The sequence below is a fragment of the Cervus elaphus genome, chromosome 1 (assembly GCF_910594005.1).
Source record: "Cervus elaphus chromosome 1, mCerEla1.1, whole genome shotgun sequence".
NCBI classification, from domain to species: Eukaryota; Metazoa; Chordata; class Mammalia; order Artiodactyla; family Cervidae; genus Cervus; species Cervus elaphus.
Window position 1 is genome coordinate 92,680,616 of NC_057815.1, and position 13,157 is coordinate 92,693,772.

Genomic DNA, 13,157 nt, shown 5'->3' on the forward strand with positions numbered 1-13,157 from the left:
GTTTCTCCACTCTTAAGCTATAAAAGCTCAGGTGAGATTTTTTTTTTTTTTTTAAACAATTGGTGCTTAAATCTATCTATCTATCTGTCCTATCTATCATTTCTGACTTCACCTAGTTGACATTCATCAGTTCAGTTCAGTTGCTCAGTCACGTCCGACTCTTTGAGAACCCATGGACTGTAACATGTCAGGTTCCTCTGTCCATGGGATTCTCCAGGCAAGAATACTGGAGTGGGTTGCCATGCCCTCCTCCAGGGGATCTTTCCAACCCAGGGATCGAACCTGTGTCTCTTACACTCCTGCATCTTTACCACTAGTGCCACTTGGGAAGCCTCTTAGAGAGGATACCAGGCATAATTAGGGTCTAAGATTCCTTATCCTATCCCATAGTTACCCCATTCCCTAACATGGAAACTGTAAAATTGCCAAAGTCCTTTGCTTAGTATTCTAAGTCCTCTTCCTTAAACCCCTTCTCTGATATTGTTTCTCCCTGCTTGTTTTGTGCAAAAATTCTCCTATAAAGTTATTTCTTGGGTGGCCTTCACATTTTTCTACCTCTGTATCCTTCCCAGCTCTCTACTCCTTCCGTCTCTACTTCCTGCTTCTCTAGTAGTCTGAACTCCATGCCTCGGAATATTCAAACTTGTCTCTTCCTTCAAGGACCAGCTTACATACCACTCTCCAAAAAGCCGTCATTCTCTGATCTACGGAACTGCTTAAAAAAAAAAAAACCCTGCTGCTGCTAAGTCGCTTCAGTCTCGTCCGACTCTGTGTGACCCCATAGACGACAGCCCACCAGGCTCCCGTCCCTGGGATTCTCCAGGCAAGAACACTGGAGTGGGTTGCCATTTCCTTCTCCAATGCATGAAAGTGAAGTCTCTCAGTCATGTCCGACTCTCCACGATCCCATGGACTGCAGCCTACCAGGCTCCTCCGTCCATGGATTCTCCAGGCAAGACTACTGGAGTGGGGTGCCATTGCCTTCTCGAAAAAAACCCTACTCTTCTGAATAGCAAATCCTTTAATTGATACGTTGCACCCGTGGATGTGATAGTTATGCACATATGTGTATAAATGCCTTGAAACACAAACACTACATAAAATGTGCTTGGGTGTTGCCATGGCAATAGAAACCTCATAATGGACACTGAGAAACTTTATGAAAAGAACGGAGTGAATTGACATATTTGATGCCTAGACCGCTTCAAACAACCAAGCTCCGAAACTAAGCAGCCCATTGAGGTGCTCTGAAAACAGCTGTTCTGGTATCTTTGTGTTTAACTCTGCTAGGTCAAATGCTGGTGAAATAAGCCTCTTCACCAGACCTGGCTTCTGGAGACAGGAATAGGAGCCCATAATAAAACCAGTGCTATGAATGCCATCCACAGATGACACCTGAAATTAAGCATTTTCAGCTTCATCTTAGGTATTTGCTCTGACATCCCGCCTCTTAGAAGTACGAGAAAGTGTTAGTCACTCAGTCATGTCTCTTTGTGACTCTAAGGACTGTAGCCCACCAGACCCCTCTGTCCATGGTATTCTCCAGGCAAGAATACAGAAGGGGGTTGTCATGCCCTCCTCCAGGGGATCTTCCCACCCCAGGGATGGAATCCAGGTCTCCCGCCCTGCAGGTGGTTTATTATCTGAACCACCAGGGGAGCCCAAAAAAGGGAGTGGGTAGCCTATTCCTCCTCCCAGGGATCTGCCCGACCCAGGAATCAAACTGGGGTCTTATGCATTGCAGATGGATTCTTTACCAGCTGAGCTACCAGGGAAACCCCTTAGAAGTACAAGTTACATTGAACTCGAATATACCTTAAAATTTCTTGCTTCTAGTCCTATGCATCAGATAAAACTAACCCACCTAGAAAACACATGCTTCTGTTTTATGTCACAAATCAGTTATTACTTTTTCTAGGACTCACTCCTGAAATCACCTTCCAGATTTTTCCCATCTGTAAAATGGTATCAATAAAACCTACAACATGGAGTTTCTGTGAGAACAAAGCAAGATAATATTACCAAGACCAGTTGTCCCTTTGTTTGAGAGTTTTATTTTTTTTGCCTACTATCTTGGAGTAAATATCAATTAAAATATAAGAAAATCCCAAGTAGTGCATTTAAGCATTTTGGGTCTTAATTAATGGCAGCAGTCCTTTCTGCTAGAAAAGTACTGCACATATAATTTTTCTATAACATTAAAACACATACTCTTTTTATATGAAGCAGGTGGTACCAGTGGTAAAGAACCTGCTGCTAATGCAGGAAACACAAGAGATTCGGGTTCAACCCCTGGGTGGGGAAAATCCCCTAGAGTAGAAAATGGCAACCCCCTCCAGTATTCTTGCCTGGAAAATTCCATGGACTGAGGAGTCTGGTGGGCTTCAGTCCAGGGGACCACAAACAGTCAGACAAGACTGAGCACGGGGAGTTTTCTTGGTAGACTGTGAAACTTTCGGGTAGTCTCTTTTCATCCTCAAGTCCTGTGATATAACAAGATTGAGCCGGTGTCTTCTATGCCGTTTTTGCATTGGCAAGCAGGTTCTTTACCCCCAGGGCCAGCTGGGGGGCCCAATGGCATGCTGATGTGCTCTTACATAGTAGAACTGGGTAGAGAGCTAACTTCAACTGGTCCCTAGTCCAGTATTCTGCAAACAGGGAAATTACAGCATCGTAGAAAATGATAAGTATAATTAGAATTGAGAAGAGGTTTGAGAATTGAGAAGACCTCTATGAAGTTCTGGTTCATGGCTCTATTCAATCTGATATTTTTTATTAAATTGATAAGTCAAGATTTAGACAGTATTGTGTTGTGAAGCATTTGATGAAAGCCTCCCCCTCATTGCCTATGGTTTATGGTGAGCTGAACCATTGAAAGTTCAAATGGGCCAAAAAGGCACTATTGATGTTTAAGTGAAGGAAAACAGCAAAATAGGTGTATCAAAGAAGCAATTCAACTTTCAGATGATTTTGGAATAGACGTACTGATAACAAATGATTTGTTTCCCTGTGACTTTTCTCCTTTTCAACATTTTACAACCCTCATGCTTTCTAACAGTAATATTAAATTAATTTTATTCTCTTACAGGGCAAAGATACCTTTCGAGAAAGCTGGTACCATGTTGTATGATGCATGATGGCAGTGTTTCTGTACCTACACTGATTGCATTATTGTTCTTAAAATTAATACAGCACGTCCAAAAAGTGAAAACCGTTTCAGAAGAAATTTTGACAGGTTTATAATATATACACTTTAAAATTATTTTATAAAAAATATCTTCTAGAGAGATTAGAGATATCTAGATAAAGATAAAGAGAACATTGATTGCTTTTTCCTTTTTTGATAAATTTATTTATTTTTGGTTGCACAGCATGTGGAATCTTAGTTCCTCAACCAGGGATTGAATCCATGCCCCCTGCATTGGAATTGCAAAGTCTTAAATAAAAAGCCCCTGCTTTTAATTTTTTAAAACATTCTTTAAACCAGTGATGTTTCCTTTACCTGTTTAATCGAGATAGTCCTTTTTTTTTTATTGTGTACAACCTTTGTATTCAATTAAAATAAATGGTTGCATTAATTATTGGACATCTGTAAAACAGAAATTACCTTCTTTTTATTTTATTCTAAATTGTGAAATAAGCAAGTGATAAAATTTTAGAAACCACTACTTCCATACTCAAAGGTCATCTTTAAGCTTTTGTTTGTTTATTTGTTTTTGCTATTCTCTTAATTTAAGGAATGATTCTTTTCTAAAAACATCAATGGTTGAAAAGCATCAAAACGCAGGAATCCTTTCCACACATTTGTGATACACACATGTACATCTGTCTGCTATACAGCATTCAGAAAAACCTTTCAAAACTAGTTGTGTCATATCACCCTTCTTGATAATACTTACATATTTCTAAGAATAAATTCCTACTCCTTACCACAATGAGCTTAGTCCTGCATGGTCTGGCTATTGTCTGCTCACCGCACACCTCCTGCTTCTCACTAGTTTTCTTTATCCCCTCAGATAGAGAAAGCTGTCTCCAGTCTTTGCCACAAACCCCCTTTACATAGAACACTTCTTCTCAGTGTGACTGCTTCTCCTTCCAATCTCTGCATGCAGCTGGTCTGTCACTGCCCTATTCCATTTATCATAATTTGCTGATGTAAGTGTCCGTATTATATGTATATTATAAATATTTATGTATACATAAGGAAAGGACGTGTTTCTATTTTATTTAGCATTATGTTCTATAGTCATTCAATAATACATGGTGAATGAATCAGTTTATTCACTCATTCACATTTGACCAAATCTTCTGCTTCTGTCCATTGCTCTCCTCCTGTCCACACAATCAGCCTAGGACCACCAGGAATAAGCCTATAGTCAGATAAAATCAGACTTATTGATCCACTGTAAAGAGGAATACCACACACCAAGATTTAGGGGAAAGGGTAGGGTTAAACTAAATGTTAAATGAAGAAATATTTGATAGATTCATTTCACAACAGGGCTGTGTGTAACAAGGTCACAATCAGGTCTAAACCACAAAGTAGCTGCAGGGTCTTGGTTCCTTGGAAACTACAAAATTAAAATAGATGTGAACCGTGGCATCCAAAAACCCTTATCTGAAGTTCTGCATCTGAATTAAAAATTGAGAATTCTTCCTTCAAGGCCCTTTACAGACTTCATGTATAGTTAAGATAGCCAAAGTTAAGATAATTCACCTTATTGATATGATTTAAAGAAATCACTTACAGAGAGTCTATGATTTTAGAGAAGCAAGATTTTTCAGGGAGTAAGAAGAGAGTAGTCACTCAGTAAAGGGTGTTGCTTTGACACATGAAAGCTGTGGTTTGTCCTTGGGGAAGCCATGAGGCTTGCTGAGTTTGCAGCTGGAATGATGTGCCTTTTATGAGTTGGCAGGGCAGATATTGACCGTCACAGCTACTTTTCACTCTATCACTTCATATTCAGAAGTCAATCATCTTATATTAAGAGCTAACATGGTGTCCCATTGAGAGCTCTTCATGTCCTGTGTTTTGCCAGAGCTCTTCTTAGAGCCCCTTTTACATCTTGGTTCCTCAGGCTATAGATCAAGGGGTTGAGCATGGGTGTGATCACAGTGTAGAACACCGCGATGATCTTGCCCCCAGCCCTGGAGGTCTTTGACTGGGGTCTCATGTACATGAAGATGCCAGTTCCATAGAATAAGGCCACCACTGTCAGATGGGAAGCACAAGTGGACAGAGCCTTGTGCCTTCCAGAGGCTGGCCGCATCCTGAGAACTGTCAGAAGGATCCGGGCATAGGAAACAACAATGAGGAGAAAAGGAATGAAGACAATGACGATGGTGAAGATGAAAACAAACATCTCGGTAAATGAGGTGTCAGTGCAAGCCAACCTCAGGATGGAAGGAACCTCACAGAAGAAGTGATCCAGGACATTGGGTTCACAGTAGGGTAAACTCAAGGTGAAGATGTTGATGACCGTGGAACTCAAGAAACTACTGGCCCAAGAAACTCCTGCCAGCTGGACACAGGTGCTTTGGTTCATAATGACTGTGTAGTGAAGAGGGTGGCAGATGGCCACATATCGGTCGTAAGCCATGACACCGAGGAGAACACATTCAGTCATTCTAAAGGAGAGGGAGAAGTACATCTGAGTAGCACATCTAGAAAATGGGATGGTCTTCTTTCTGCCCACCATGTTGGACAGCATTTGTGGGACATCAGTGGATGTGTAGCAGATATCCAGAAAGGATAAATTAGTGAGGAAGAAGTACATTGGGGTTTGGAGACGTGTTTCTATCTGGATGATAGTGATAATAATAATATTCCCCACCACGGTTAATAAATAGAAGAACAAGAACATAATAAAAAGAATGAGCTGCATCTTTGGCTGGGATGAGAGCCCCAGGAACACAAATTCAGTCACAGTGAAGTTTGTTTTTATCGTATTCATTTCTGAGGTCGCCTCTCTTTCACAGAACCATCCACTCACCTGAAGAAGAAATCAAATGCCATCTAGGTCACAATGTTGGAAATTTAGGACATAACTAAGACAGCAAGGAGAAGTCTTGGTCTGATGATGTATTTTGAGTATCTGAGTTGTATTACAAATGGAAAGCATTTCTTCTCTTTCAAAGGAAAAATTCCTTGAGAATAGTCAAACTCAAATACTGATGAAGTGAAATAGATATTCTTGTCTTTTCTCTAAGGGTGTGTGCTTTTGGCTGTTCATAATCTTTTCAAGGGCTTCCTCGGGGTTCAGTGGTAAAGAATCTGCCAGCAATGCAGAAGACGCAGTAGACACATGTTTGATCCCTGGGTCGGGAAGATCCCCTGGAGGAGGGCACAGCAATCCACACCAGTATTCTTGCCTGGAGAATCCCATGGACAGAGGAGCCTGGTGGGCTGCAGTCTAGAGGGTCGCAAAGAGTCAAGACAGGACTAAAGTGACTAAGCATGCACGGACGCAATCTTTCCAAATCATACCCATTCTTCAAAACATTCCTTATGCTTCTCTCTTCAAAGAGATCTAATTATGTCTGTGTTCTGCACCTAGCAACAGCATGTTGTAGCACTCAAGTAAAAAGGAATAAAGGGCTTTGCTTCATGTGCTACCCGCTAACCTTAAAGTAAAAGCCAGAACGGCAGCCTGTGTATCTTCTGTATGACCTTGATGCAGCTTTCTAGAGATTAGACATTCTGATACCCTAAGAACAAAGAGTGTGCACACAGATCACAAAACCAGTGATGGATCACACTGCCAGTTCTCCCAGCTTAACTTTCATGCAGCGGGGTTTTGGATTCTTTTATTATATATACATGTACACACACACAATAAGAATAATGGTAGAACCAGTTTTTTGAGGATTAAATAATGTGTATAAAGAATTTAAGACAATTTAAGACAATGTTTACACATAAAAAATTATTCACAAATAATACCTATTATTAATAGCCCTAATAACATACAGTGTTCCTGCATTTATCCAGACTTTATTTCTCTAATAAAAAAACATTTCAGATAAATAATAGCATTAAAAACAATCCCGACAAGTTAAACTTACTTGGTCGATTCACTGAGAGTTCCTTAGCCTCTATGCCTGTGTTTATCTACTCTCAGTTTACGCAGAGTTATCAATAGTGTGTGTGGTTAACCAACTTGCAGCAGATCAAAGGCAGGGAGTTAGAAAGGTATGGAGTCATGAAGAGTCCTAGAGGTGGGCACAGTTACAATATCAAGAAGCTGCCTGTTATTCATCTACTCACTCTTCATTCTTTATTTTTCTTTCTTTCTTCCTTTGAAATCTGTCTTTTCAATAAACTAGTATGTGCCAGATGCTGGGCTTGCTCTGATAAACACAGCAGACATTTTGATATGCTCATAAACCCTACTGTCCATATAAAGTTGAGATGAAGGAAACAAATTGATTCCCAAGAAAGTGAGGAATCTTCATAAATGTCCCAAGAAGACATTTATGAACCGAATAGTTGCAGATCATGAAAAAGACTACTTTATGCAAGACATCATTTTCAAATAATAATAATTTACATGTGATACATTTTAGACAGTCTTCTTATATTTTGATTTAAATCAAGGCTTTTCAAATCAAATAGCTCAGTAAGCTGATAAACCAAATAACCTAAAATATGAAGTCCAGAGATAAAGGAGGGATGGATCTGAACAGAGGCTTTTTTTCCTGGACTCTCCAAAATGCAGTCAGACAGTCCTTCTGAAAAAGGGCCATTCAGGCAGTGTTTAGAAGTGATTAGCATGATAGAGAGTTAGCAGCAGCAGCAGCGTTATAGCAAAGGATATGCAGAGTGAGTTTCTCCCTGACAATGTGTTGGCACAGAGTCAGGAGACGGCAGTGAAGCGAGCAGGGTCCGGCACTGGAGGGATGAGATCGCAGGCCTGGCTCCGCTCTTCACCAGCGGGAGGCCTTGCTTGCACAGTTCAGCCCACCGGTCTGTGCTTGACTTTATTTACCTGCAGGACAGGGGCAAGAGTGGCATTCTCAGAGAGCTGACTGACCAGGTGGATGGTATAATGCATGTGAAGCACCTAGAACAGAGTTAGCTATATCTTGTAAGGACTCAAGGGATGTTAACTCTATCATCATTTTATATACATATTTATGTGCTCCTCATTAGGGGATCTTTGCTAAGCACCTGAAACAGGAATTATGGACACTCCTAATCTCTACACCACATGATAGATAAACTAAGTATTTTAAGAATAGAAAGAAGGGAATGGCTACCCACTCCAGTATTCTTGCCTGGAGAATTCCATGGACAGAGCAGCCTGGTGGGCTGCAATCGGTGGATCACCGAGTCAGACATGACTGAGCAACTGAGCACATACATGCACACACACACACACCCACACCCACACACACACACTGAGGCAATTAAATCACTTTTCCACCTGAACCCAATCCCTAGAAAAAAAGTCTTTCTATATGGAAAAGAAAAAATCACTTAAAAAAGTGACATGAAATGCTACCTATTATAATTCTCTATTACATGACAAACATGTTTAAGTACTTTGCTGATAGTAAATCATATCTTCACAACAACTCCAATGGAACTTATGTCCATTTTAAATATGAGAAAATTGATGGTCAGTGGGTATACAACTGTCTCAAAGTTAGAATATTTAGCAAAGACAAATTTATACTCGAATTTACCTAAGTCCAAAATGCCCTTTAGTTAAATAATTTATTGCTTTATTTTACTATTATTATTTTAATATCTCATGAAAAATTGCAGTCAGAAACACCACAGATAAAATACCTAAAGCTGTTAAGTGTTGTGTAGAAATAGTCTTCATATCTGTCTTCACCACACATTCATGCAAAAAAAAAAAAAAAAAGACATGATATCCATGTGTAAAAACTACAATTCCATGAAAGTAAAATAAAGCTTCTTCTATGATAACCACAAATGAGATGCTGCTATAATCCAACCCACCTTTTTTATAGATTAAAAATAAAGATAATGAATGCATACACAGTGAAATCCCTAAGTTATTTGGGTTTTCTCATCTCAGTACCTTAGGCTGAATTTTAGATTCTTGAGGGATGATGTCCCAAGACCAGTGATTGAAATTTAATTAATTATTTGTTCTGAGGGAGTCCTGGTTGCTGTGTGTATCGGTTGCTCCCTTCTTTCCCATCCCCTACATCTGAACCATTACCAGGTTAAACAATGCCTTCCAAGTGACCAGGCAACCTTCTGTGTTGCCTAATTCTGGCAATCATAAAAATGGATGCATTCAACACAAAAACAGCAAACTCTAAAGTGCGGGCGTCAGAGACCATGCACAGAGTCATGTCCTAAAATCAACTGGAATTTAGAGATGATTGTGACCCTAGCATACTCTCAGTTGTCCACATAGAATATCTGAACCCTGGATTCTCTTCTCCCTGATCATGCTAAACTCTGGAATCACCCACAATTGCATAGCTGATAAACGCAAACTGTTTGTAAGGAAAGAGTAAGGGCAGCGTGGAAACTTACTAGTTTTGTAAGCTCAAGCGTATCATCTCGCTTCCCTAAGTTTACTCATTTTCAAAATGGACATTGAAATATTGAGACCACTACATCGCTCCATTGTTATGAATCTAAAGGGAAGAAAAGAAGGAAGAAAAAAAAAAGGAAGAAAAGAAGCAAGGAAGGAAGGGAGAAGGAGGGAAGGAGAGAGAAAGAAGAGCAAACTAGAAAGTTAATATTAATTAAGTCCTTTCAGTGTGCAAAGAGCCAGCTGAGTCAAATAATGCCTCCACATAACAATATAACTTAATCTCATAATTCTCAACTCCTGAATGCAGTGTAGTTGGTTGTTGTCGCTTGTTTGATTTTAATGTCAATTCCTAGGCCATATCCTGAATCAAAATCTCTGCAGATAGGACTCTGATATAGGTATTCTTAAAAGCCCCACAGGTGAGCCCTTGAAATCTTATTCTTTCAACATTTTTCTTGGAAAAAGATACAGTTGTGGATTAGATAAAGCTAAGCCTGAAATATGTTGGGAGTTCCATTTGTTACTTCCACTTTTTTTCCCTACTGTGTTTCAGCTTTTAAGAACCGTTGCATGAAAACCATCTAAAATGTACAACATTCATCTAAGACTGTTCAAAATATCCAATTACATTTTGCTTTAATGACGCTGGAATCACCCAGCTTAGATCCCTGTTAGTTGTCAACCCCCTCAGAGTACATTGACCCTGGCATTATGGTGGAAGTTACCCAATATGCAAAGGAGGAATAGTACATGGTGGGCACGGCCTCCTTTAACATAGATTTTCTCATTTGAGTCTCAGGACTCGGAAACAGAGGGGACTCCATTAGACTGATATCAGAGCAGATCACGTGATTTGACTTGCATAGTCCATAAGTGATATGAAAAGCGATTAAACATTTCTCGTATTAATAGACAGGCTGTCCAGGGCCATGGTCATCCCAAGAACATATTACAAATCCTGGAGGCTTCTTGAGCAACATGAGATTATAAGTTAATGTGATCCATGGTTTATCATGACATTATGTGTGTGTTTATATGTGCATATATACAGCTTTAAATTTATGTAAACATATGTGAGAAGTTTCCAGGTGGCACAGTGGTCAAGAAGCCACATGCCAATGTAGAAGGTGCAAGAGACAGGGCTTCCATCCCTGATTGGAAAGATCACCTGGAGTAGGAAATGGCAACTTGCTCCTGTATTCTTGGCTGGAAAACCCCATGGATAGAGGAGCTTGGAGGGCTACAGTGCATGGTGTCACAAAGAGTCAGACATGACTGAGCACATACAAACACACACACAAAAGCTAATACATTTAAGTATGATTATATATGTCATTTTAAAAATAAAAGTATGTAGGGAACAAATTATGCTGGCTCTTCTGGATGAGTTCTCATCAAACTTTAATATACATAGGAATAGCATAATTTTCTTGTTAAAATGCAGAGTTTAATTCAGTAGTTCTGCAGGGCCCAAGAATCTTCTTTTCAAACAAGATGCTCACGATGCTGGTTTTGAATCATGCTTTTGAGTAGTACAGTTTTAGCTAAATTGTAAGAAGTTTCAGTTGTATTCCGATTACAATATTTGCAAATTTTAAGCTGTGGTACACTATGATCTGATTTATATCTAGAACTGCTTTTACTATTATGGAGAAAGAATTTAGATAACAAAACACAGGGCAGTGGAACCAATTAGGTGAGAACATTTGAGGCTCCTCAGATTAGAATTGTATTGATGAAGATGGCTAAAAATGGAAGAAAAACGAAGAAAAACCACTTTTATTGAGTTCATGCATGGCCTCCATCCTTGCTGCTATGGTTAATTGGTAATGTTCTCACTATTTAAGTACAGGGTTTTCCAGGGAATAAGGCTCACCAACATTCTCGTTGTGGATCTTCTTTGCAGTCAAGACCTTCCGGTGGACACTTAACAGTGGAACATGTATACTACCTTCACAGTCCTTTCCAAGAGATCGTCCATATACCTCTCCCAGACTTCCCTGTCACTCACTTTCCAGTGTTATTCTGAGACCCTGTTCTGTCAGTCAGTCAACTAGTTGTTGTTGTTCAGTTGCTAAGCTGTGTCCGACTCTTTGCAGAATGCAGTTGTGTCCGACTCATGGACTGCAGCACACCAGGTTTCCCTGTCATTTTATCCCAGAGTTCGCTCAAACTCATGTCCACAAGGTCAGTGATGCCATCCAACCTCTCATCCTCTATCGTCCCTTTCTCTTCCTGCCCTCAATCTTTCCCAGCATTAGGGTCTTTCCCAATTAGTCAGCTCTTCACATCAGGTGGCCAAAGTGCTATTTATAACAGTGTAGGGACACATCTCAGACTACCCTTCTTCCCATGCTAAAAGAAAAGCAAGATATACATTATACCCCAGATTTACATTGTACCCCATGTTAAGTGTACCCCATGTTATGCTGCATGTACATACTCTGGTCCTTAATTTGTATCCTTAATACTGCTGCCTACCTAAAGGAATAAAAATTTCTTAGAGGATAGAGCAATCTATGCTTTACAGTGAGAAAATAAATAACTTGTGCCTGAAATACTCTGCTTAGAAAATGTGGATGCTTCTGCAAATGATTGGGGCAGAGACTAAAGAAACCAACTGGAAGAGCTGCAATATCCTAAATATCAAAATAATTTTAATAATAACCAAAAAAAATTTTTTCAGTGGCAACATAGTGAATCAATGAAAGCCAAGGACTTCAAGGCTTCTAAAAAAATGAAAAATGTAAAGATAGTATAAGAAGAGTAAACATGATATATATTATTTCATTTTTAATGCACTTTAAAGGTTATGATTTAATAGAGTGTATGACATTTATAAAAATTCAAATAAATATAGATATGTACATGTTTTGTTGGTATAGCAGCAAATGATAAGTAACTATTTTAAGAAGTTCCAATAAAATTAGAAGCTCTACAAAGAACTATAATGAAAATCAGCATTGATGAATATTACTGTTAATAATAATCAATAATTGTCACATCAAATAGATAAGTTGAGACAAAATAAACAGATAACAGTTCTTAAATAAAAGCTAAATATGCAGACTTAATCACTGACATTGTAGTGGAAAACTGAATGCATTGATTAATTCAAATAAAGCTATCAGAAGATTAAATTATTTTTGAATAATGTTATATATTAAGTTAATATATAATATTGATTAATGTTAGCTGACATTTTAAAAAATAATTTTAGAATGAGATGTTATTTTGCACAAGAAACTATTGTTTAAAATAGTGAACATAAAAAATCATATTGACATTAAAATTTAACTATAAATAAAGAAAAGGAACCATTTGACACATTGCTCGTATTTTATTTACTTTAAGAAAACTGTTCTGTTTTTCAATAAGAAACCTCTGCTGGCCCGAGAATATTTTTACTTATTTTTATATTAGCTCAACTCCAAGGGAGGTCTAAATCATATTACTAAAACATAAAAAGATTGCAAATAAGTATATGAAAAAATCTTAGAGAGCTAAACACTGAATATAGACATAATGAAGAAATGAAGCCTATGGTATTGATGTTAACCACATTTTGCAAGCACTGCATTGGGAATATTTTGTCTTTGTTAAGTATTTTGAATTTAAACTATTCAAAAGAAT

At 38.7% G+C, this 13,157-nt stretch overlaps 1 protein-coding gene across 1 annotated transcript; it reads right to left on the reverse strand.

The window, feature by feature from the left end:
• Positions 1-5,018: 5,018 nt before the first annotated feature.
• LOC122700011 (olfactory receptor 2G3-like) lies at positions 5,019-5,954 on the reverse strand. Its single transcript, XM_043912520.1, has one exon. The coding sequence runs from the start codon at positions 5,952-5,954 to the stop codon at positions 5,019-5,021; it is 936 nt and encodes a 311-aa protein (XP_043768455.1).
• Positions 5,955-13,157: the final 7,203 nt, after the last annotated feature.